Genomic DNA, 26,656 nt, shown 5'->3' with positions numbered 1-26,656 from the left:
TGAATGAGGATTAGGATTCTTCTTAACAGGGTAGCCTAGTTTGGATCAGAAGGTCAGGTGTTCAATATTGGAAACTTCATGAGGAGGTCTTACAGAAAGTGTCATGTAATCTGGTACCTCTCCATGTACACTAGGTCCATTTGCCATAACTAAACAGCATAGACTGCATGGTCTATGCATAATGGTCCATTTGTCCATTTGCCATAACTAAACAGCATAGACTGCATGGCTTGAACCACAGCTCTAGAGGCTGGAAATCTGAGGTCAGGGCGCCAGCATAATCACGTTCTGATGAGAACCCTCTCCCTGGTTTGCCAACAGCCACCTTCTCACTGAGTCCTCATATAGCCTTTCCTCGGTGTGTGTACAAGGAGAAAGAGTGTGTACGCTCTCTCTCTTTTCTTATAGGGTCGACAATCCTATAAGATTAAGACCTCATCCTCATTTAAACTTAATTATCTCCGTCTAGGCCCCATCTCCAGACACAGTCACACTGGGAGTTAGGGCTTCAACAGGGAGGCACAGTTCAGTCCACAGCACTAAGTATCAGGTATCAGGAATCGAGAGAGCGAGCTGCAGCATGGTGGTACAGAGGAAAGGGCTGGCTGGCCTCAGGGGCCAGAAACGGGAGAGAGGGGTCCTTATCCTGACTCTGCCAACAATCGAGGCTGCACCCAGTTACTTCATCATACCTTTGAAGCAAATATTTTGTTTATATATATACAGGAACTGCTATAAAATTAAAAAGAGATACAAGGTTCTCAGACTAAAAGTTTGCTCTTCAAACAGTTATTTGGTTGAGTTTCATTCTTTTTTTTTCCTTCCAAATCTATGTGAAAATTAGGAATGTTTATGGCTACTGTGTATGTATATAAATATATATTATATATAATAAATATAAAATAAATATATAATATATAATGTTTATGTCTACTGTGTATGTATATATATTATGTATATATTATATTATATATATTATATATTTATTATATCTATATCTATTTATTATATAATATATAATGTTTGTGGCTACTGTGTATGTGTATATATATGTATATGTATATATGTATATATATATATATATATATATATATATACACATACATACACAGTAGCCATAGACATTACACAGTATGTATATATACACACAGTAGCCATAAACATTCCTAATTTTCACACACACACACACACACATATATATATATATATATATATATATACACATACATACACAAATATATACATACACAAACACATACTCATTACTATTGAATACATGGTGATCATAGGATCACACAGTTTAGCCCATTTGTTATTTATTGTTTTTAGTAAGCTGGTTAGACACAGACCAGACCACACTTCTGTCTTATTAAAAGTTGAATCTTTTGCCAGTGTCTTAAATCACTTTGATTTTCTAAATTTCTTTTGCCGGTAAGTCTAAAGTGTTTCAGTCCTTAACTAACTAAAATTTAAATAAAAATTTGGAAGAAAAAAATTGTAATTAAAAAAAAATGTGTCAGTCTTCCAAGAGAAACAACCACAAAATAATTATCTGAAGAAATGTCGATAGTTTAAAAAACAATATTTACATGAAATTAACAGAATATGTAGAAGTTTTTCTCATTATGCCCGAATGCTTTTGAAACATAGAATATTGGATCAACCACAAATAAGCCAGAGATTTCTCATGACAGTGATTTTGCACACTGTAATATTTTTGAGGAACAAGAAAATAATCTTGGAAACTTCCTTCAAAACAGCCAGTGAAGGCAAGACCTCTAAAACCATCTTCCACTTATTGTTTTCAGGAACTTGTTTCCAATGGAAGCGAGAAGAAGTTGTCCACTTGGATCTTATTTACATAAAGTGAGTATAGAGGAAAAGGAGGCCAGAAGATATCTGGAATACATAACCTAGAATCATATTACATCTGACTGAATTCAACTCAACATATCGTGTGCTGCCTATGAGATACACATGAAGGCACCAACGAGGAACCTCTCAGGGCTTGGAAATAAAATGGTCTTCTGAGAGACCACATGGTAAGTTTGTATCAATTAAGAATCTGGTTAGTCATTTGTTTGGGGTATGCCAGCAATAGCATTTGGTGGTCCATTGGATAGATGGGCCCATAGACATATTTATTTTGTCATCACTGTATTAGTCCACAAGGGATTAAGATAAAAAAAAATAAAGAATAGCCAACATTTAAGTGTTTTGATATGTCTTGAGAAACTAAAAGATCGGCTGTCCTGTGCCTATGTTCCAGCACGGCCCCAGTCAGCTGCTGATGGGTAGTAGCTACCTCATCAGGCAGGTGTTCTCATTCTGGTCTGCCACAGTCCCCACGTCCCACCATTTTCTACATCCAAGAAATTCCCTTGCAATAAATCATGCCACATGTGCCATCGATTTTTTTTTAACACTTGGACTATTGCTAGCATGACCCCAAAGACCAGAACTTGCCAATTGAATCTACATCCCATGATTATCTTTAAATATGGGACTGAATTGTCAGAACACTCAGAACCCAAGCCAGGCAATTTTAGTAGAATCGCAGAAAAACAAACTTGGAGTGTGCTAATAAATTAGGAAGTGAAATCTTTACTGTATGCAATTCTGTTTGGAGGAAATCTATGGGAACGAAAGGAAGTAATCGAACAAAACCAAATGGTTTATACAGCCATTTTTAACAACGTAATTCGATTACTTCATGTTAGAAGTAGGCAGATATATAATCCATCAGGAAAATGGAAAGAGAAATTCCAGATTGATCACATCACAGGGGAACTTGGAAATCTGTCTCTCTTGATTCCCTTCAGGAAGTTAAGACACGGATTGCTCTATGGGGAAATGGGGCCCTGGATGATTCACCAAGGAGCAAGTGGGTACACAAGCCGGGAGGGTCCAGTGTTTTCATGAACCTTATCCCCCTTTTTTCTCCTTAGATGCCCGTGGCCTCTGCCTACCTGGAAGCACTATCGATGCCTGCTGTCAACTGAAAAAGTCCTATTTGCACTCAGGGTGGGTAGATTCACAGTGTGGCTTCAGGTTTTCTATCGTCAGTGGTCTGGACAGAAAGCAGTAAAGTGCATTTCTGTTCTCTGTCTCTGCCTCTCTGTCTCTGTATGCAGGAATGGGTGCTTTTGCAGCATTTCAATTTGTGGTTGTCTGAGAGAGGAAGCGGAGAGAAAGGCAGTATGGTGGATAAAAACAGCCACATTAGAAGCAAAATGACTGGAGAAGGAGCAGAAGCTGCAGAGGCTTGTTAAAGCCCAGAGGATATTTTTTCTGCAAGGAAACCCTTGAGCCTTGGCAAACCACTGTGGCGTCGTTTTGCTCCACTCCAGAACTCTGTAGGGAGTGACACTGCTAACACGAGCACTGCTGTCTCTTACTATGATTATGTCTGCGGACAGACTCACATCTGTAATTCCTCAAAAATACGGGTTCAGGGATGAGGGAGAACATTTGCATAGGTAGTAGCATGAGCTTCCATCAGGGACTCCAGTAGAAACAAGCACCATTTCCAGATAGGTGACGAAGGATGTGTCCCTGTGCCTATGCCTGTGCCTGGGGGAAAAGGGGTTCCTCACCACGGCCATGGGATATATACTTTCTCTGCACCTCTTTAACCACCTTTCTTTCCTTCGTTCCTCATCTCTTCTTCTGCAGAAGAAAAATGGCACTCAGACAATTTCGGTGCAAAAACAAACTTACTGCTGTACAAAGAATCCCAGTGGACAAACTATAATTGCACACCCCACTTCACTACTCATTTTATTGTGCAGATGGCCAACACAAATATCTGGTAATCTACTAGCTGGTAATCTAGTTCTAGCCCCTGTCACATTCTGTCTTGCTTATGGTCCAAGCCTCAAGTGAGTCTTGGTTTTCTTGGGTCAAAAAGGAAGTACAATCTTTCCATCTTCTCTGGATTTTATGTTTAACCCTCACTTAAATACCACTCTTCCTGCATCCAAAAAAAATCTGCTTCAGATCAATGAATGCTTTATGAACATCAGAATAAGATTCAGCATTGTCTCATCTGCTACAGAGGTTGTCATCTGAGGTAGGCTTCTCTAGTCTGAGTCTTTTGAAATAGTCTGGTCATTTCATGCCTTTAGGGTTTGGAAAAATATCCACAGAGTTCCATTTGCCAAACCTTGCTTTAAATAGAGAGGCCTTTGCACTTATTCTAGAAGAATATTTACTTTATACCTCTCCCATGGCCTTGCAGGAACGGAGACATGGGAGGATGGATTTAGACTACACAAGCTGTTAGCAGTATGTGAGTTTCTAGTCAAGAGAAATACTTGGTTGAGATGGCAACTTTGCCACTAAGGAAGAAGAGGGACCCAGTGATTGAAACAAACCAAGGAACAAGCCTCATAAAGTCTACGTGCATGTGCTGAGAGGGGTCCATGAGGAAAGAGAGAAATGGGGAGTCCCATTTGAGCTGCCCCATTATCTTAAGCCTACCATCATATCTCCTTTCCATTTTTCATAATTTCTGATCCCCATTATTTAGAAAAACTCATTATGCTTTGATTTCTTCTACTGTTTCCCCTAATCTTCCAAGGCATAATCTAAAGTGTTTTTAGGGATGCAGAAGTGGCTCAGTCAGATAAGCATCCAACTCTTGATCGGGTTCAGGTCATGAACGCATGATTTGTGAGTTCAAGCCCCTCATCAGGCTCTGCACTGATAGCATGGAACCTGCTTGGGATTCTCTCTCCCTCTCTCTCTGCCCCTCCCCAGCTCATTCTCTAAACAAACAAACAAAGAAACAAACAAACATTTAAAAAATAAAGAGCATATTTAAAGTATTCACTGAAGGAAAAGGGAATGTTGGCCAGTCCTCCAGGTAGCTGTTTAATTTGTATTGTCACCATGAAAAAACATGCTAGCTGTATTGCTCCGGAAAATAAGACACTTAATTAAAGGATATAAGTGTAAGGTAGAAGGGAGCTATTCAAGCCACCCTTCATTTTCCCCCACAGAGGGTGACTTTTACTTACCATGATTAGGAATGATGTGCATACACATATGTCTACATGCACATACACACAAACATGCATAGATAACACAAATTACATACATTTACAAATTACCAAAATGTCTAGTTATAAGCTTTTTTTTTTTTTAATTTTTTTTTCAACGTTTATTATTTATTTTTGGGACAGAGAGAGACAGAGCATGAACGGGGGAGGGGCAGAGAGAGAGGGAGACACAGAATCGGAAACAGGCTCCAGGCTCTGAGCCATCAGCCCAGAGCCTGACGCGGGGCTCGAACTCACGGACCGCGAGATCGTGACCTGGCTGAAGTCGGACGCTCAACGGACTGCGCCACCCAGGCGCCCCTAGTTATAAGCTTTTAAAAAATCTCCACTGTATAGCAACTTTGCCTACACATACGGAATTTAAAACTACTACCTATGGTGTCAAATTCTTCAATTTTAATTTTGCAACTGCAGATCAAAGAAGGACAATGATACATTGGTGTAGTGGCTATTGAGCAGACAGAAGATCACGAAGTAGAAAGCACTGCTAGAATAAAAAGGAACAAAGTGAGAAAATTAATGTTTGTCCCAGATTTTGCTTCCATGCTGTCAACTTACTCGTTGCTTTGTTTCAGGGACTGTTTCAAAGCAGGAAATCATTTCCTCTTCCTAGATTCTTTATGACCAACATTTAAGAAGTCAATAGGAAATCAGGAAGGACAGTCCCACAGTCATTTACCATTTACTCTAATTTGTATTCACAAGTGTTCACTAACTTAAAAAAATAATTACCTTTGAAGTTGGTTAAACATTTTTCTTAAGAACATAAAAATGCAGAATTTTTTTTCTTTTGTCCTTTTATGCAAATGACTTTGGTTGTATGAAGAATATATCACATTCTTTTTTTTTAATAACAAAGTAAGAAATACACCTTAACAAGGCAAAATTGAAAAAAAATCCTTCAAATGGCAGTTATGATTGTTCAGCGACAAAAAAAAATGCTTAAACAATGCATGTCAAATACGTTCTACATCTGCTTAGACCAAGCAAACCTATTCAATGAGGCAAAATAACATTTTGACCATCATGGCAAAAGTGATACTGATTTCCAGTTCAGTTCAGTTCTTTTAATTTTTTTAATGTTTTTATTTACTTTTGAGAGACAGAGAGAGACAGAGCACGAGTGGGGAAGGGGCAGAGAGAGAGAGAGAGAGAGAGGCACAGAATCCAAAGCACGCTTCCGGCTCTGAGCTGTCAGCATTGAGCCCGACGTGGGGCTGGAACCCACAAACTGCAAGATCATGACCTGAGCCGAAGTTGGATGCTTAACCCACTGAGCCACCCAGGCACCCCTCCAGTTCAGTTCTTTGTGGACCAACGAATACCTGAACTGTAGTTGTCTTAAGTCATCCATAAGCCGACTCCTGTTTGATGGGCTGTTGGCAGGAGGGAAGGGAGGGCTTTTGAATGTATTGATTATTTTCTTAGGTTTCAAGCAAAAACACTATTTTCCACAAGGTTTTTGAGGACCAGTGTATATACAAAGCTTTGTCTAAATATTTTGTGAGAAAAATTTCTAATGGGAATTATTATTTTGATCTGGCACATTTCTTTTTTTTTTTTTAATGTTTTTATTAATTTTTGAGACAGAGAGAGACAGAGCATGAGCAGGGGAGGGGCAGAGAGAGAAGGAGATACAGAATCTGAAGCAGGCTCCAGGCTCTGAGCTGTCAGTACAGAGCCCGACGCAGGGCTTGAACCCACGGACTGTGAGATCATGACCTGAGCTGAAGTTGGACGCTTAACCGACTGAGCCACCCAGGCGCCCCTGATCTGGCACATTTCTAAACATATTCATAAAGTTGTTTTCTTATTCTTTGGATTGCATTTTTCCTATTTGAATAGGATACTCTTCTATTCTGGTAAAGATTAATCCCATTCACTTGTAAAAATAATAAAGAGATATCTTACTACTCAATGGACAGAGAAAGACCACAAGTCATTCTTTGTTCCATTGGTATTTAAGAAAGAGAAAATAATTGCTACTAATTCATTGTTAAGATAAGAGATTGTTGTATAATACTTTTTATAATGGACAGATTCACTGTTTTTTTAAGTTCTTTTTTTTTAAGTGTTTATTCATTTTTGAGAGAGTGGGGGATGGGTAGAGAGAGAGGGGACAGAGGATCCAAAGCAGGCTCTGTGTTGACTCAAACTCACAAACCATGAGATCATGACCTGAGCCGAAGTCGGATGCTCAACCAACTGAGCCATCCAGGTGTCCCCTGTTTTTTAAGTTCTTTGGGAAGATTTGTTAACGTTCTTTGTAAAAATTTTCAGAACATGAAATTAAAAAAAAATATTTTAGTGTTGTATGGAAACCAATTTGACAATAAACTTCATATATTGAAAAAAAATAAAAATAAATAAATAAATAAAAATAAAATAAAAATAAAAATGTGAACTATAAAAAAATATTTTATTTTTAAGTAATCTCTACCCCTAACATGGGGCTCAAACCCACAACCCCGAGATCAAGAGTTGTATGCTCTACTGACTGAGCCAGCCAGGTGGCCCCAGAACATGAAATTTTAAACAATACTTTACTCTATGCTATTTTTAAGTGACTGAACAAATAAAAATTTGCATTCAAATATGAACACTGTGCAGAGTCTAACCTAGAATATCAGAAACTAAAATGTTATTAGAGAAGAGAACTCTGATAATCACAAATCATTGCATTCATCTTTGAAAATTATAAAATTTTCCAGGCTAGAATTCATGAAACCCTAAAAATTTAGGAAGCGTTACTAGCATTACATTTTCTAGGCAGAAAATCCCATCACCAGATGAGATGCTTTTAGTTTTGGAAGTACCTAAAAGACCCCCTTAATGAAAGATGCTGTGACTAAGTGAATTTTTAACTTAAACATACAGAATCTTACTTTGCAAGTTTTTCTTTCAAATCCTGTTGGTCCCAAATGGGATCAGTACTGAGAATCCAAAATAATGGAAATAGATAGATAGATAGATTGTCTAAAAGGTGAATGTTAGTGTTTCCCCTAGCTTTGCTTTTTTGCTGGGGATTGGGTAAATACATGACGTTTACAAAAGAGCTAGAAATTACTTCTAAAAGAGAAATAATTTCAGCAGTGTTTAATCCATTCATTCAATTTAGTGCCATGGATTCCAAACTATTATTTCAATTTAAGAGCTCAGGCTTGAAATACCATATAGAAAATAGCTCAAACCAACTGTTCCCAAGGGCTTTGTTTCCTCTCTTGTTTCTAGGCAGATCCAGACATCTATGCATCACTGGGGCATGAACAGAAAGGTTTTCTTTCAGGGATACACAAAAAGAAAATTAAAGCAGCCTCTTTTCATTCTGAATGCTAACCACCCTTTCTTAAAAGGACCTTCATATATTTGATGCATTCCTTAATCGAGTATAGAGTGCCACATTAGCAAATTTCTTTATGACAAATGCAAAAAGCAATGAATATGAATATACACAGGCATGCTTTGTTAAAAAGAGGCCCTTCTCTGTCTTAAAACTACTTCAGAAATGCAAGGTGAAGTAAAAGTCTCTTGAATACTTAGCAAAGTGTATTATACATTATTGCTAAAAAATAAAAAAAAATGCAAGTTTTCATACCCTAAGTTGTAATAGTCAGAAAAATTTTAAGCGTCTCCCATATTTGTTCTTTTTTTATATTTTAGAGAAAGAAAGTATGAGCAGGGGAGAGGGGCTGAGGGAGAGAGAGAATCTTAAGCAAGCTCCAAGCTCAGTGCAGAGCTTGATGCAGGGCTTGATTCCACTCTGGGATCATGACCTGAGCTGAAATCAAGAGTCAGACACTCAACCAACTAAGCCACCCAGGTGCCCCAGTGTCTCCTATATTTGCAATGGTTGATTATATGTAATGTTTATACGTAACACTGCTTCCATCTGAGTCACAATATTTGGCAAAGACCCATGAGATATCTTTGACAAAGGTCCACCGAAACTTAGGTATCACATACAGTTACAGAACGTCATTGTTTACCCAAGACCTACAGTCTTTATTTTTCCAATGCATTGGTGCTACATTGTAAAGTGCATATTAATTTGTTAGGTAAAATAAATGACAAAGACTTGGTGTGATTTAGTATATATAACTGGTATTAGTATTTCTAAAAATTAAGTAAGTTTCCATCACAGAGGCTGGCAGATTCATTAAGCTACATGTCTTCCTGGGAAGAAGCAGTGGCCCCAGTACTTCCCCAGATGTAGTCATAAAAAATCATGTTGTTGACATGCCTGTGCCAACTTGGACCTATTTAATCTTTGAGATACAATCACTTTATTATTGTTTCTGATTCTGAAAAAAAAATCACAGAAAAAAAATTAGTCCTTAAGACATAATCCATTAATATAAAATGGGACTGTCCAGTGAATGACCCCAGAAGTTGTCTCTTTGTTGCCCAGAAGCTACATAGCTGAGGAGATAGGCTATACGCCCTGCAAGGAGAGGGGCTCAACCTGAACTCAATCCTCCATTGCACCTGGCAAGCCCAGCCTGGGTCCTGGCTCTTCCTAAACAGCTGGCAGGTAAGCCAGGACTGCTTGTGCTTGATCTTTGAGTATTTATTCCCTCTGTGCAATGCCCTCTCATGCTTGTCCAATAAAGAGGAAAAGCAAATGGGACCCAGCCCTGCCTGGAGCACTGTCCCACGGTGGGATACTTCTCCATAGGCTGCCCAGAGAACAGGGGACTCACGCATCTGTTGGCTTTGCGGATCCTGACTTCCAGCCCATACTTAGTGGTCACTGGCTCCTTCACCTTGAGCCCTTTGCTCAACATGTAAAGACTGGACACATTCCGGACTACCAAAACAATTCACCTGTTTTTTCAGCATGATTTTTAAAAATCAATCTGGATAAAGATCTAGACCTATGACATTAAGCAATACTATGATTTTTGATGTTGAAATAATAATTTTCACAAAAGTGTATTTTAAACGTCCCATGGGGAGTTTTTCTGGATAAAGAGGAAAAATATGATTGCAAGATGATATAATAAAATTTCAACTGCTAAACAGTTACCTGGTGTTCCCTCTATTAGGAGTCTCCCCTTACTGCCCTAGATAATACAAAGAAAGGCAGAAGATATGGCAGGGTCCTCATGAATAGAAAATGAGGTAGGAAAAACTGCAGTATTTTTTTAGTTAACCTAAGGGGTTTGGCGGGGGGGGGGGGGGGAGGGTAAGTATGGGTATTGTTCTTTGTAAATGAAGATCACAAGAATATTATTCACTCTAAAACATAATTCTTGTTCTGAAAATAAATTATATGACTACCACACGTAATAATTTTACAATCTGTGTGTATCACTCCAAAGACTATTTCCATGCCATGACTGCAAATAAACTCAATTAGCTAACAGTGAAGCATCATAGAGATAATTCAGTTATTCCTTATGGAGCTCTTTGAAGGACAGCTATGGCTCTTTTTTCATTCTTGTTTCCATAAAGAGCTGGCATGTCAAGCTAAGAATAATCTATAATTGAGCGAGATCTATGATGCTATATTTTAATCCTCATCATCTTTTAAGAGGATGAGAGGTAATTGCAGGTGAATTCTGCCTGATCTACTATTTCCAGTGCGTGTTCTTCTTGGAAGACTAAAAATCCTTGTCAATATTCCAGAAGAAACCGAATGGGATTAAATCAGAAGTTTATAGCTAGGTGTTTGTGCCTATTACCAAAACAGAAGGAATTAAAATAGATTTTGTTGTCAGCACACAACCTTTGGCAACACAGAGTTGAAGACCTGAGGCCAATTCCAGCCCAAAGGAGGGGGGTGGTGGCAAGGGTGTAACAGGTCACCCTCAGGGAAGGGAATGACAGGGATCCACAACTGACTCTCAGAGTCAAGGGAGTACCAGAAGGTGGGGCAAGGCTTTGGTCACAGTGGTTGATGATTAGAAATCTAAGTATTTCTGAAATTCTTACCTTCACCCATAACTCTCCTCTAATGGCTATCTCATCTTACCTCACAACAGTTCTCATCTAGATGTAATTCATCTTTCCACCCCTCAGATTTGGGCTTTTGGATGCAGTTCCTTGGCATAGTGTTATGGACTGAACATTTGTGTCCTCCCCGCCCCCCAAATTCATATGTTAATAGCCAATCCCCAATGTGATGGCATGAGGAGGGGTGGCCTTTGGGGCGTGATTAGATCGTTAAGGTGGAGTTCTCATGAATCGAGATTAGGGCCCTTATAAAAGAGACCCCAGAGAGTTTTCTAACCCCATCAGCCATGTGAGGACAGTGCAGAAAGAGAGCTCTCTATGAACGAGGAAGTGGGCTCTCATCAGACCTGCCAGCAACTTGATTTTGGACTTTCCAGACTGCAGAACTGTGAGAAATGAATGTTCGTTGTTTAAGCTGCCCAGTCTGTGGTAGTTTTGCTCTAGCGGCCTGCACAGATTAAGACACACAGTCTAAAAGGGAGTTTAGGTCTTTGCCCCTGCCTATCCGTGCAAAACTCTGTCTAGAAATATCTTGATGCTTGGCTACTGTGTAACTCTCTCTTCCTCACATGGTTCGGATGTCACTTTGTCTCTACATTAATCCCGACTCTCTACTGGAATAAGGGTCTCCCTCTGGGTGCTGATTAACTTATTCAGTACTTCTCCTTTTCAATCACACACCCTCACAATGCTTTCTTTCTCATTTCCTGAGGAACCAAATCTGACACCGACAGGGCCTTTGGAAAATTTCAATTCACTCGTGAGTCAAGTAAGTGTGCTTCTCCAGGATTAATCTTAGTACTTCCTTCACACAGCTTTCTGATTCTACAACCACATACTGAAGCCTCTGGAAGTTCAGACCTCCTAAAATGGAAATGCCTCATTAAAAAAAAAAAATCTACAACAGCTTTTCACATCCATAATAAATATAGTAGCATAGCTATTCAATCTCAGGTGGCACTTTTCTTTCTTTTGGAAAATGTCACAAATCTGCACTATCACATTCTTCACATGTATAAGTATTTATTATCTTCTCTGAGTTCACTGAGGGGAAAGCGGCCCGAGGAAAGAACGAGCATGGCAGTATTCTGCAAATTTTCGTTATTCTATTTCTGTGAAATGGGATGATGTGTCTTATTATCACCCTATATTTATATTCATTATTGTGATTGCCAGGCCTCTGAAATGGAGACAGCTTACTTAGACTTGAGACACACAAGCAGTAAGATTTTCATTATCCAAGAATATTCTGATGTATTCTCTGCGTTGCACAGATACCAGGAAGAGTCTGCCCACATGGGGCATTACAGAATTTGCCTGTTTCTATGTAATACAATCATCAAAGCAACCCCAAGCAAGATTAAGTACCTGCCAGCAACTTCTTTCCTTTCAAGTAGATTGCTTAGTTACGGACTGCAATAAAATATTAGAACACATATAATAGCCTTGTGTGCAGCAGTTAGCAATTGCTAACTTTTTAGAGAAACCTATTATAGAATCTGTAAACGGAAGGGGCAGACACAATTTGACATGTGCTATCGATGAAGATCAGAAAGATTTTCCACATATGCATTTTGGAGAAAAACAGTTGGCCTCTGGGTTTTAGCCATATTCATCACACATATTTGCTGACCATTCTCAACTGTACCTTCCTCAGATAGGAGCTTTAATGTGAACAGGGATGATACAACTGCCGGATATGCCTGCAATTTTGAACTTGGTACCACAATGAGAAATCCACAAGACATGCTGCTGGTAGGCGGCACAATTTAATCTAAGGCTTCGTAGAACATTTACGTCTTCAAAACTAACAGCTAAATCCGCTTTGTGGTCTAACTGTCTGCAACTCAAAGGGTGGCCTGTGGTCCAGCCACACGCGCAACACCCGAGAGGCAGCGGACTGGCTCACAATTTCTGAGTCGGTTTGGATTGTGGAGTTATAGGATCCATAATTCCTATTTGTAAATATCCCCTTCTTTAAGTCATCCCAGTGCTTGTGAATCAAGGCAAGGAAAAAAAAAAATCACACTTGACAACCCTTTCCAGAAACATTTTCATTGTCCCAAGAGAGGGAATATGAAGCTCAAAATACTGCATGTAAATTACTGATAAAAATTCCATGTGTGGTTCAGGTTCAGGGTATTAGAAAAGAATCTGTGTTGGATTTCTTTAAAGGTGAAGAACTATAGATTACCAGCACCATTACAAGGAGTCAGCTGACGAATCTGATCTTCAGGAAGGTCAATAATTCTCACTGCTCAGGGCCTCCCCATTCCATAATGCCACTGATGCTTCAAGAGCTCTGTGCCAGCCAAGAGGAAAAACAGCCAGCAACAAGGTGAAGACTTATGTGCTGCTTGTCCGTGCACCTGCCCCTGGGGTCATGGGATTCACTGAATGCTGCTCGAACAAAGTTGAATCATGAACGGAATTCAACCTTACCTGAAAGGCTTCGAAGCCTTATATTCCCAAAGTAATTACAAAAAGTAGCACACGAGCGACTGCTTTTAATACCTACCAATCGTAAGAAGGCATTGTTCTTACCTGGCCACGTGGTCATATGTCCACATGAACAGAGAAAGTACAAGAAGAAAGGTCTTTCATAAATCAACAGTCAGACCAACAGAGGCATTTGCCAACTGTTGAGTTCCTACTCACTCATCAGGAAATATAATCGGTTTCAAAACCGATATATCTTCATGGGGGGAATATTAAAAAAAAAAAGAAAGAAAATGATGACAACAAGAAATTTCTACTGGAAGAATTCTGTAATTGAGATACTAAGTTTTACAGTCCCTCTATTATCTGCTCTTGTGCAGAGCTAGAAAATATACTGTCACCAAGTTTAAAAAATAACAGCCTTTGTTTATTTCTGAATGAATCTGTGCCAGAATAGTAAGTATGCTATTGTCTTTTGTTTTTGTCTTTGGTGAGAGTGGGATATCAAGTCTAGACGACGGCAGAAGTGGGGGACATGTGCTCGAATGCCATTCTGGGTGGTTTCAGTCTCACAGGGATACAGATCATTTTAACAGCCACTGCTACAGCCAGGGCTCTGGGACAAAACCATTCAGATTCTTGACATCAACTTTGGAAGCATCTAAAGGGAAAAGCACACGTAGTCTTTCATGCTCATTGCTTGTATTAAGCGACATAAATCAAAATGTTTATTCCTAAGAAAGACCTTGTCATAATGCCCGGCACAGAGTAGCCACTCCACAACCATTTGGTTCCTTTCTTCCTTATTTCTGTTTAACTCAATCAGGCAAAAATATTTTCCCTAAGAGAGACACAACAATGTTCAAAAATGCCATTTCAAGGGCCAGAATAAATAAATTTTGCAGAGAAGTTTCAGATGTAGGCTTTTGTTTCCAGAACTAGAGGTAGTGTGCCAAGGAGTGACTTATGGGACTTGAGTCCCCAATAATCTCCATCATCCCCAGAACCGCATCAGAATAAATAAACCCTTAAAAAATAAAAGCGGTCATCTTTTTATGAAATCTAGCTTCAAGAGAAGTCCCCTTCCAGCCAGACTGAAACCCCCAAATTACTTTCTCATCAATATTCGGGTACTGCCATTGTCCAAAATCATGACATAATCAAAGTACCATTTACTTTTCCTCGTATTAGAGGAAGCGAAGTCAAGCAGAAACGATAAATCTGGGGAGTTGGGCAGGCCCGGGTTTAAATACCTTTATTCATTAATGGAAGAGCTTAGGAAAAATACCAAACCTAAATCTGAAATTGCCCACATGTAAAAGTCACTGAGATTACCCAGTGAACCTGGAGACAAATCACACTAGGCTGATGTCAGGACAAGGCAAGATGATATCCATACTGTTTGTGCCTGGCAGACCTTAGCACCGAGTGATTATCCAGCATATACCTCTCTGCACCTGCACTATCCTGCCATCCTGCCTCCTTTTTTTTTTTTTTTTTTTTTTTTTTTTCTCACTGACTCAAAACCATTGACATTATGTGATCTCCCTGTTAAGGCAGAAAAGAGAAAAACTGGCTGAATAACAAAATCATGGGTATAGTAACAATCGGGACTATATTCTGAGGAGTGTTAATACATCCCTGAGCAAAGGGATTTTCGCTTTTACAAATGATTAAGAAGATTCAGCATCCTGCCTAGAGATCACAGAGTTCTAGGAATGCGTGTTCTCCTCTTTGAATCTCAGTAGGCTACCAGTTCTGGACAGAGAGTAAACACCTCTGCTTCTGAGCAACTCTCCTTTCTTTAGGTCGCACCCCAGCTAAAGAGTGCTCAGGGAAGAATTATGTTGCCCTCTGCGAGTTGCTATAACAACACTGTTGCCAAAATAGCAGGCACTCTGCAGGAGTCAGAATAGCCTCTTACAGATATTATATGACTTCTGCTCCCGGCACATCCTCTGTTGCCTATTGAGGGGCCTGGCTGGGGCAGTCAGGGACCACCAGAGTCACATGCTAGCCAAGGAGATGGAGAGGGGTTTTGAAAATTGCTGGCCTTCTCACAGACACAGAATCCCAACGGCCTGTGCTTCAGATCTTCTGAAGATTCCTTTCGCTATGCAGGAACAAAATGATGCCTTGATAACTATTTGGAGAACTATGTAGTGTCTGTTTCAGGAAGTGGAGTTCTTTTCCTAAATAATGAGTGTTTCAGTACCGTAAAAAGAATGCTGTTTGGTTCCTAAAAAAGTAGGAACTGGTCACCTAGGAAAAAATAGAACTACAACTACAGTTTGAAAGAGCATACACAAACAGACGATGGCCAGACCATGGATGACAACAGAACTCTTACCCCCAACCTCTACAGAAACCAGTCCAGGGAAACAACCTCAGCAGCACTCAGCCCAGAATGATCAGGACTTGGTGAATAACTGACAGCTTTCCTATCTTTTGTCTCTAGGTCTAACTCAGTAAAACCCAAATACGGTCCCCAAATCGATCGCCCGAGATGCTCTGCTTCTAATTAACCCACCTCCAGCTTCTCCATGCCAACAACTTCCAATCAGAGCATACCTGAAGCCTCCTCTTTTTTTTTTAAAGGAGAAACTTTCCCACTCCCCTGCCTGCTTTTGAGTCTCTACCAAAGGGAAGTGATGGAAGCTGACTCTTGCTAGGGCCAACTGAATAAATAGCCTCCATTCTTGTTTGGGTAGTTTTTGCTTATTTCCATAAGATTGACCTCTTTGTTTTTGTTAGATCTGTGGACTAACAGGAGCCTATTTTGTGATTTGCAATGCTAAGGACAATGGAAACTTAAACAATGTAATACTACACTTGCGGCCTCTGGGCAACCCTACAGACTGCCTAAAATGTACCCTCAGCAAACTTCCATACTCATCCAACCCAACTCCAACCACCCTCATTGCACTCCATAACTCCAACCATAACAAAGAATTGCTTACAGTCACCGAGTGACCGACCATTCCAGTTCGCCCAGAACTGTCTTGTTTTCAGCACTGAAAGTGCTACGCTCCAGGAAACCCTTAGTCCGGGGTAGAACGGGACAGCTGGTCACTCTATGAGACTCTTCAAGCATGCCCTACTGTTCTAAGACTTAGCCATTGAAAAGGCAATTCACTCTGCCGGGAATCTCCTTTCTTACTCCAGGCAGGGTATCAACCTGGTGAGCTCCTCTCAACTTGCCAAGCCCCTGCCTCAATGCCCTCTCCCAGGCTAAGCCTCTGACAGTGGTGCATCCCCCAATCCTAAGCAGGTGATCTCTCCCTCCTCCATGCCATGCTATAGCCTGTATTTTTCTCGTACGTATCACATAGCCTAGAGATGATTTGGTTACACAGTGACTTCCTTGCAGGCAGGGGCTGTATCGTGTTCCTTTGTGTTTCCTCACGGTCATCACCACACCAAGCTAATATTTGTCTGTTTCTAGAGTAAATGAATACATCTGTGACTAAATAAATGGCTTAGCTACGATGCATTTACTTATTTAATATCGTTACAATTATTTATTACTGAATTAGTAAATATCAACTAATTATTTATGGATGAGTTAAACTGATCCTTACAAAAAGTCCCGAAGCTCTGGACTGAGCAGAAGGGCCAGTCTATACATACGTGGGAGTTGGGTGCCTTACAGGAAATACATGCATCAATCCATTTCAGTTGCCCAGATTAGTTACCTACCTCAATCTGGGTGGTGTTGTCCTGCCCATCATCCAGTAGCAGGTCTGTGAAGCCTCTGGGCTCTGGGGAGTCTTGGCCCATGCTTGCTCGGTTTGAGTCTACTGCCTTGAGGGAATCCAAGCTCCTTTTCCACCGATGGCTGAATGCATGCGTGTCCACATCGACTTCCTGTTCTGTTCGTGGGAAGACCTGAGCAACTTGATATTGCCAATCTGTTTGAACAAGAAATACAATGATGAGTTGCCACTTGCTATGAGTCATATACATGCTCGCTAACAGAGCAGAATAAGTCTGCTAGTCATGAAAATAGGAAACTAACTCATAACAGCGGAATCTGTTTAATTGTAATATTTTGAGTTGGTATGAACATCTCTGTGTAGAATGCAATTTTAAAACACGCCATAAGTCATGACAATGGTTAATGTGCAGATCCAGCAGAGTCCCTAAAACAGATGTGCAGCCCTAAAGCAACGCATTTTATTCCCTTCCCTCCCCACCCTCTGCACACACACGCTTCATAAACATTCTCTAGTTGTCCTGAGAAAATAAGCTACAATCCAAACAAAGGAATGAAACCTAGTGATTCTTAGCACACTTGAAAATAAAAATCAGACGTTATTAACTTGTGAGTTTATATTCCCTTCACACAAGTTTTGCTGGGCAGCAAGGAGACAACAATGTATTTGAATAGGTTAAATAATATATGGAATGATCTTTGTGTAAATGTGCTAACCTGCTTTGTTGCTCACAAGTCAGATTTGGTTCATTGCCCACCTCACTTAATAAGCAACACCCACAGGAGGCATCACAAAGGCTCTTGTTCATTTGTGCTGATCTCACCTTGGACTCTTGTCAGGGTGGTGAAGGATGACAGTGATAGGCACTTAGAGAAATGGATGGGAAGGCAAAGAGACCAAATCACAAAGGTATTTTAAAGCCATCTGCAGGGACTGGCCTTGCTGACCCAGCTCATCCTGCTACTACAGGAGGGAAAATAAGATTTAATCATTACACCTAGTCTTTCATTTCAGTGGGTCAGCAGGGGAAGGTATATCGCAAGTATGGGAAATTCGGTTTCTGACCAAGAAGAACAGGCTTCTTCTACACAACTATTACCCAAAGATATGAATTGACAGCCTTTATAACTGCCAGGATACAGGTTCAAAAAGGGCTAAGAGAGCAGTGATTTAATTATAGCTGTGATGTTGCCCTCAATATGAGAACATTCCAAGAAACCAAAATGTATTTAATGTGACTTATTACACTACTGTATCAGCTACTTAGAACGCTAATAACTAAGTTAAGGCTACCACTGCTAATCACACACAAATGGTCTAACACATTTCCCTTTCAACTCAGAAAGGTGCTAATAATTCTTCTAGACAGAAAGGATATTCTTTGGTTTCACCGTGAACTTAAAAGATCTCCCACTGCTTGATGCTTTGGCAGATACAGCCCAGAGAGAAATACCACCATATTACCACCATAGTGTTGGTAATTTATTTTTATTTATTTATTTATTTTTTTAAATTTTTTTTTTAACGTTTATTTATTTTTGAGACAGAGAGAGACAGAGCATGAACAGGGGAGGGGCAGAGAGAGAGGGAGACACAGAATCGGAAACAGGCTCCAGGCTCTGAGCTGTCAGCCCAGAGCCCGACACGGGGCTCGAACTCACGGACCGCAAGATCGTGACCTGAGCCGAAGTCGGCCGCTTAACCGACTGAGCCACCCAGGCGCCCCAATGTGTTGTAATTTAGACTTTTTCATGGGCCCATGAGATATGAACTTAAAAGAACGGTGAAGACACAAGTGGCCAAGAGCTCCACATATAGGAACCCAAGAGCTAGAAAAATGTAGCACCATGCACAATTCACAGAATTGTTGTAAGGCTGAAAAATCTCAGGTACACAAAGGGCTGATCATGGGTCCCCCCCCCACCCCCGCCTGCCAACTCACAGTAAACGTTCAATCACTATGGCTAATGAGTATTGTCATCATCACCATATAAAATGTTTCTTTTTTTTTTTTTTTTTTTTTTAATTTTTTTTTTTCAACGTTTATTTATTTTTGGGACAGAGAGAGACAGAGCATGAACGGGGGAGGGGCAGAGAGAGAGGGAGACACAGAATCGGAAACAGGCTCCAGGCTCTGAGCCATCAGCCCAGAGCCCGACGCGGGGCTCGAACTCACGGACCGCGAGATCGTGACCTGGCTGAAGTCGGACGCTTAACCGACTGCGCCACCCAGGCGCCCCTAAAATGTTTCTTTTTTAACATTGTTGTCCCACTGGCCATTGAACTGTGCTCAGTAAAAATGTTGATGACTGACTGACTGATGGATAAATGAGCTGTTAACAGTCTCTTTGGAACAAAAATGATTGGACCAGGCAGAATTAAGTAATGGAAGAAATACTGAACAAGGATTCAAAAGACCTGGGGTGGAATTCTTTGTTAGGTTTGCTGGATATGGGGTCCAGCATAAGTTACAAAACTCCGTGCTTTGGTTACCCTATATTTTAAATGGGAATGAAACTACCTTACCTGCAAAGGCAGACAGCTTTTCCTGACGATGTGTCAGGCTCTAAGACCTATGGTTCTAGGCAAAGCTACATAAAGCAATTTTATTTGCTTTATTTATATATTCTGCCTCATTACCAAAAATATATGAGTCAGCATACAACAAAACTGAGCAATACAGTTTTATAACAACCAGCTAAGACCTGCTGGCCCAACACTTAGGTTAATTTTAGAGATGTGTGTTTGTCTTGCACTAAAGGTGGTGGCTATCTGAATACAAATAATCATATCAGAGCAACTGAAAATCTATACAAGATTCTTGTTAGAATGTCAATCCAGATAAGAAATGTAGTAAATACAATGCAGTTAATGGATTATATGCTCCTGGATATAAAAATGGCTTTTAAAACAATCACACAAAGGGAAGAGCTCCAAGCAGAGGTTTCTCCGTCCTCTAAAATGTAAATCGGGAAGTCTACCTAAAACTTCAAAGAATTAATCTTTATTAAAATCTTCAAAACAGAATTTCAAAACAACTCTTGGTTTCTTTCAAATGGGTGCTACTGTTTGATATTAATTGCTTGATATTTATGTTATCACTACCTTTCCAGAGATTTATAACACAAGACAAAAAATGGTACTTCCCATGATGGCTGGAGGCCAGGAACATCACGCTAGCCCCTGTGATCCTGGCACAGGGCAGTGAGAGACAAAATAACTAACATTGGGGGGCTGTCTGCATAGAAAGTCTAGTTCTCAACTTCCTTGAGCCCCTCTCTCATTTTTCCCTACCTTCTTACCCTAGAGAACAAATGGAAAGGAACTTCAAAGCTTAGGGGTGATAAAACCCATATTCCCCACTGTTAAATTGACTAAAAGAAAAAGATCATTAGTTCTGTGACTTAACAGCCTTCCCAAGCAAGCCCATACCTAAGCCTGTAAAGGCCTCCAGGAAAAGAAATTGAAACCTAAGGACAACCAGTCTCACACAACCAACTAGGCTTTTCTGAATCAGGTAAATGCTTAAGCCAATCAAATAGTTTTCTTGCTTTGTGTCTGCCTTTTTTCCCATAAAAGTCTCTCCCCTCTCCTGTCCTCAGAGTGCTCCCATTTCTGGCTCAGGGCTGCCAGACTAGAATGGATCTTTGCTCAGGTAAACTCTTGAAATTTTTAATATGCCTCAGTTTATCTTTTAACACTACATAAGTTGAAGTTTGGCATGTTTGATTAATATGTCAAATTCTTTTCATAGTGTTTTCATAGTTTCATAAGTAATGCTTCAGAAGGGTTACTGAGGAAAGTAAATTTAGCAGACAGGGAGGCCTCCTGTATAAGACAAACATATATGCTGACTCTAGTACTCACAAAGTAAGTCCCTAGACAGCTGTGGGGTTGTGGTGGGGTTTCCCTCCCCCCCCCCAATTGTTAGCGATGTTTTATCATTTTTATTCTCTTGCTTCATGGTCACGTTAACAGCTATTACAGCTGCAGAGTGGTTTGCCTCCATTATGGACACGCTCGCTCCTCCTAGAATTTGCTACCTTCAACTTTGCAAACCTATCACTCAATTACTTGCGAGCTCTCGTATTTACAAAGACTAAACAGGATCTAAGGAAGGCACTGAGGGGTTTTTTTAATAAGAAAATTTGTGAGCTTTAGGGCTTGGCTACTGTGAATTTTCTTTCGGTTGTTATTTTAGACCTAATTCTTTTTCCCTGGTGATGTTATGAATACTAAGAGGAAACATTCCTATATGCTCCTAATTCAGTCCTACATGGTTCATCAAGACTGGAGTATGAAATTGGCTTAGATTTTGATCTCATTTCAGAATTATTTTTTAGACAAGATAAAACAAGTCAAGAATGAATATTTTATAGAAAAAAAGACCGAGAAAAATTGGCAAAACCACAGCATGGTCATCTACATTGTAAATTATTCCTGGGCACTTCATTTGCTTTCAAACTCATAAAAATATTTTAAATTATTCTTTAAATCATCACCAGAACGAATCATTCAGAAGCAAGATACAGGGATATATGTAATATAATTTTCCCCTTCCCAGCTGTAGTGAAAACAAAAGCAACAGGAGGGATCTTTGAGTAGTCTGGCTCAGCAGATTGTTTGCTTTCTGCCCACTGTATGTTAATTAAGACACTGATGGAAAACTTTCAAAGATAATTTTCTCCAACATATCTTGCCATAATTGTTAATCACATGGCTCATGGAAATAATAAATATATCTAAAGACTCTCTTTTGGATATGAGAGAAAGCTTACAGACATATTTCTGTGTGTGTGTATGTGTGTGTATATATGTATATATATATAGACAATACATAAATTAATCAACACATTCTTGAGATATTTTATTCAATTAAAATAGCAGATAAACTATCACTGAAGAAGCAACTTCATTACATTCCAAATTAACGTTACTATGAAAGCCAATAATGTCTAGTTAATCCGAGAGTAAAAACAAGAAACTCATGTGTATCTTCCTATCATTCTTTGCAAACCATGTAAGTCCCTTTTGTGCCATCATATACTGTGAAATAATTTAAAATAAAATAAAAACAAAAGGTGAGAAAACTGTGCTGAGCTGGATATGTTTATATTTAGGTCTCATCTGAATGATTTTATTAAAATAGCTTACATTTAACCAATAGTTATACTTTGAAAACATCCTTAACCGTATGTTGTATGTCTTGCATACAGATCACATACACAATACATGTCAAACGACCAAGAAGTAACTACATAAATTGACATGCATCTTATGTAATTGAGGTCTGTCTGTGCCTTTTGATAAGCATTTTGATCTACACTTTACAAGTGAACCCCTGTGAATCCTCTGCAGAAACATGAAGACTGTTCACTGCAAACAGATTTGATGACTAGATTCATCTGAAAATAGATAAAATTATCTGGCTAAGGTAGACCCCTTTATATGGCTTTGCATCTCATTTATTGTGGAAGTAAAGAGGAAATTCTATATAAATGGTTATATCCATGGTTATGTCCACTAATGAACCCGTGACATAGTGGATTTGAGGTTTTGACTGACAGTGTTACAGAATAAGACAGCTACAGAAGTGAAAGTGAGAAGTGAAAGCATTCACAATGTTGCAAGATATGTTGAGAGATATTAAAGCATTTGAGTAGCCCCTAGACATCAGAGTCTTTTTAAGCCTCCCACATGATTATTTGAGCCCCCTTGGATGAGAACCACTGCTCCATGCTCTAGTCCCCACATACATGCCTTTGGGTATGTCCTCATCACCTCTTGCCTCCAATCTGGTCTTACTGTCTTCAAACTCTTTCTTCTCCAATCTTCTCTATCTGCTACCAGAGGTACCTTTCAAAGTTATTCACTTCTCTCTTTGGCTTAAAACCGCTAATGGCTCATTACCACCCACAAAACTATAAACACTCCATGCTTTTGTTCCAATCACCCTCCCCTCTATTTGCACTCCGCCCCCATCATGCCCTAGGCTCGGACCATGTGAATTTTTCAACAATCTCTTTACTTGCAAGAAGTATAGTGACCTTTGCATGGAGGAAAACCCCTTTTCATCCCAGACTTTGGGCAATCTCACAATTCCTTGAAGATCCACTTCAAATATTCTCTTGTTAAATGAAGCTTCCCTTGGGGCACCTGTGTGGGTCAGTTGGTTAAGCATCTGACTCTTGATCTCGGCTCAGATCATGATCTCACTGTTGTGAGACTGAGCCCTACATCGGGCTCTGTGCTGAGTGTGGAGACTGCTTGGGATTCTCTCTATCCTTCTCTCTCTCTCTCCCCTTACCCAGCTTATGTGTGCATGTGCACACTCTAAATAGATAGATAGAGAGATAGATAGATAGATAGATAGATAAAAATGAAGCTTCCCTTGACTCCCCCAGGCAGAGTCTTTTTACCTGACTCTTCAAACACACTTTTGCCTATCCCACTTGAATGTATAATTGTATAGTTGTTCAGAAAAGAGTTAACACAGCAAGCCTGGGACAGCTATCCTTAGAAAATGCTGTTTGCAAGGCTGGCTGTTGGCTGGTGTCCGGAAACTTAGATTTAGGGAAGGTTCCTGCTATTCTCTAACAGATAAGAGTGGCTCACCATAGCTAAACTGTTTGGGCAAATAATATGTTTTATGATGAACACCTGCCTTCCTTCTGGAAGTCTGGAATCTTGGTACATGCTAGACAGAAGGTGGATATGTGAACAGCTCCCAGTAAAAACACTGGGCACTGAGTTTCTAATGAACTTCTTGGTTGACGATATTTTACAGGTGTCATCACGGCTTGTTGCTTGAAAAATTAATGGTGTCCTATGTGTTCCTGCTGGGGAGGGCTCTTGGAAAGTTGCCCCAGGTTCCCCAGACAGTGTCCCAAGTGCCTTTTCCCTTTGTGGATTTTGGTTTGTATCTTTTTTGCTGTAATAAATCACAGCCATAAATACAAACATATGCTGGGTCTTACGAGTTCTCCTAGCATATGGCCAAAGCTGGGGTGGCCTAAGAGACTTCCAACACTGAGATGTTTCAGATCAGAGACTCTATCTTATTTACAGTTTTCTGGTCCTATCATCATAAGCATTGGCACTGACATATAACAAGTATCCCAAATATTCTGAATAACAAATGAATGAATAAGTAAATGGAGGATTGACCAAGTTGCTGCTCATCTGAGACAATGACTTAAAAGATTTTATGTGTAATCTCTTAGCTAACTTCTTAAGATTTTAACCACTTTTCTGAGTAGCCAGATCGAAGGGTGGAAGGAGAAAACCCTGGGAAAACAAATCCAAACAGACAAATTTCATTTATGTGATATGAGTTGGACTCAGAAATAGCTCACTGGTCAGTTAGGTGATGTTTGGCAACACTTAGGGTTGCCGTTTATCATCTTGGTTCTTTACGGTTAATGAGCTCAGTAAGAAATACAACACCTGTCTTTGAAAAATGCAGTCATGGCCCAGGGAGACTGAAAAATTATGAATTAGATGAAACAAGGACAATTTTAAGTTAAAAGAGGAAAACAGGTTGAGAATGACTCTAGAAGTTTGAGGCATTCATAGTTTTCTAATTTTATTATTAAGTAAAATAATCAAAAATTTTAATTTTATACATAAAAAGGGTATCCTATGGAAACCATTCTCAGTTTTATGAACAATCATCAGTAAAATTTAGGACAAGTTTAAGGTAAGGCTACATATTTACTAAAGGGTTAAAAATAAGTACAAAGAATAAAACTTTGTTAGCAGTTACAAAAAAGGTGTTTATGCATGGCTTCTAATAATGAATTAATAATAATAGGAGTAATATTGATAATAATAACAACTTTCATTTAGGGTTAGTTGAGTACTATGTACTGTTCTACACGTCTGCATACATTAATGTATTTGGCACATACCATTATTGTAAACTGTGTTACATAAGAGAAAATTGACGCATATGAGGTGGTAAGTGATAGACTAGGAAAGTAAACAGAGCTGAATCCAGAGACTTGGTCTTAACAATGATCTAATCTGCCCCTGATTAATCTTTTGGGGGCTCAATTTAGCAATCTGTCACGAACCCTGATGACATGACACAAAGAAACAATCTAAAAGGGGGAACAAAATAAATGAGACAAAATGTGCTATTTAAAAAAGCAAAAATCCATAAAATTTAGCACCTGAAAGCAAAAAAGGAATATGGTATCCCATCAGGTTGACTGCAAAAGGGAGGAAATGAACCAATGTTAAAGAAAAAAAAGGAGCAGAAAGTAATAGCACACTAATATTAATTATATTTTCATTATATCTTGAAAGGTTGGGACGTACTTGAAAATGAATCATTGATGTTTTTCTTTTTTTTGGTTGAGGATTTTCTATTAACTGCCTAGGAGAAATTGAAAAGAAAAACTGAATTCCTTCAAGTAGACTTCACACGTGTTTTACCGGGTTGCTAACCTCCTGTTTTGTAATAAAAAAGATGATTATCAAAGAACTTGGGTCTTCCACTGATGTTTCAGATAAATCTATCAGATTTAGAAAATAAACTCATTTCCACAAGAACCACAATCATTTATAAATAATCTATAAACAGAGTAAATAACATTTAATTAAATCTGAGAATCTATCTTTTAATGAAGTCCCTGAGATCTTCTGTAGAAAACACAACATCATGAACCCAGAAACCACATGGAAATTTTAGGTATGTGACCTGTGACCTCCTACTATCTGTGAAATGAAAGGGGGCAGTTTTATAGCCTTTCTGGTCCTTCCCAGCTATAAAGGTCTGGTCATCTGAAAAAAAATTAATAAAATAAAATAAATAATAATAATTTAAAAAACCCTATCATCTACTGGCTGGCTAAGTAGCTTGTTAACATGTTTTAGTCTATTTGCCATCATATATTAAATAGTCTGCATTTGTTTTTCCAATTTACTACTTAAGTTGTGAAAATTCATGTATTACGAGACTTTAGAGTCTCTATAGCACAGTAAAAAAGTAAAACTATTTGGTAAAAAATACCTTAACACTTCCGTTTATCATCAGCCGTCCTAAACTACCCTTGCTGCCTATATTCAGAATGGCTGGTTTTAAAATCAGGGCTCTGCACTAAAAGCTAAGCCTCAATGCATGAAAAGTGTAACTCTATCAGCCAAGGGAGATGGGAAATTCTGTAAACAAGGACTAGTCATGGCCAATAGCTTCTCTTAAAAAAAAAAAAAATTGAGTCTTTTGAGCCAGACCAGGCCAGATGGAATCGATTGGGATAATGGTGCCCAGTGTCAAACATTACATCCAAATGCCTAGGGCCCAAATCGCTGAGGGTCTTCGATTAAATTATGGCTGCCAGATGTCTGATACACTTAATCTCACTGCATACAGTCATCCGACCATATTCAGTTTGTGGGGTCAGAATCCATAATGGCCCAATGTTGAGCCCAGAACACAGGCTGACTTAGCCAATGATCACAGATGACAGCCAATGTATG

At 39.4% G+C, this 26,656-nt stretch overlaps 1 protein-coding gene across 2 annotated transcripts in view; it reads right to left on the bottom strand.

Moving 5' to 3' along the window:
* Positions 1 to 26,656, bottom strand: part of PLXDC2 (plexin domain containing 2) — a 448,342-nt gene that overhangs the window by 260,685 nt on the left and 161,001 nt on the right. For both annotated transcript variants that reach the window (XM_045463293.1, XM_045463292.1), the window contains exon 2: positions 17,157 to 17,368. In XM_045463293.1, coding sequence (XP_045319249.1) covers positions 17,157 to 17,368 — 212 coding nt within the window. The remainder of the gene's footprint in view (positions 1 to 17,156; positions 17,369 to 26,656) is intronic.

This window comes from Leopardus geoffroyi, chromosome B4, assembly GCF_018350155.1.
Source record: "Leopardus geoffroyi isolate Oge1 chromosome B4, O.geoffroyi_Oge1_pat1.0, whole genome shotgun sequence".
In the NCBI taxonomy this organism is placed as follows: domain Eukaryota; kingdom Metazoa; phylum Chordata; class Mammalia; order Carnivora; family Felidae; genus Leopardus; species Leopardus geoffroyi.
The sequence above is the reverse complement of the archived record's forward strand: the minus strand, read 5'-3'. Positions and strand labels throughout refer to the sequence as shown.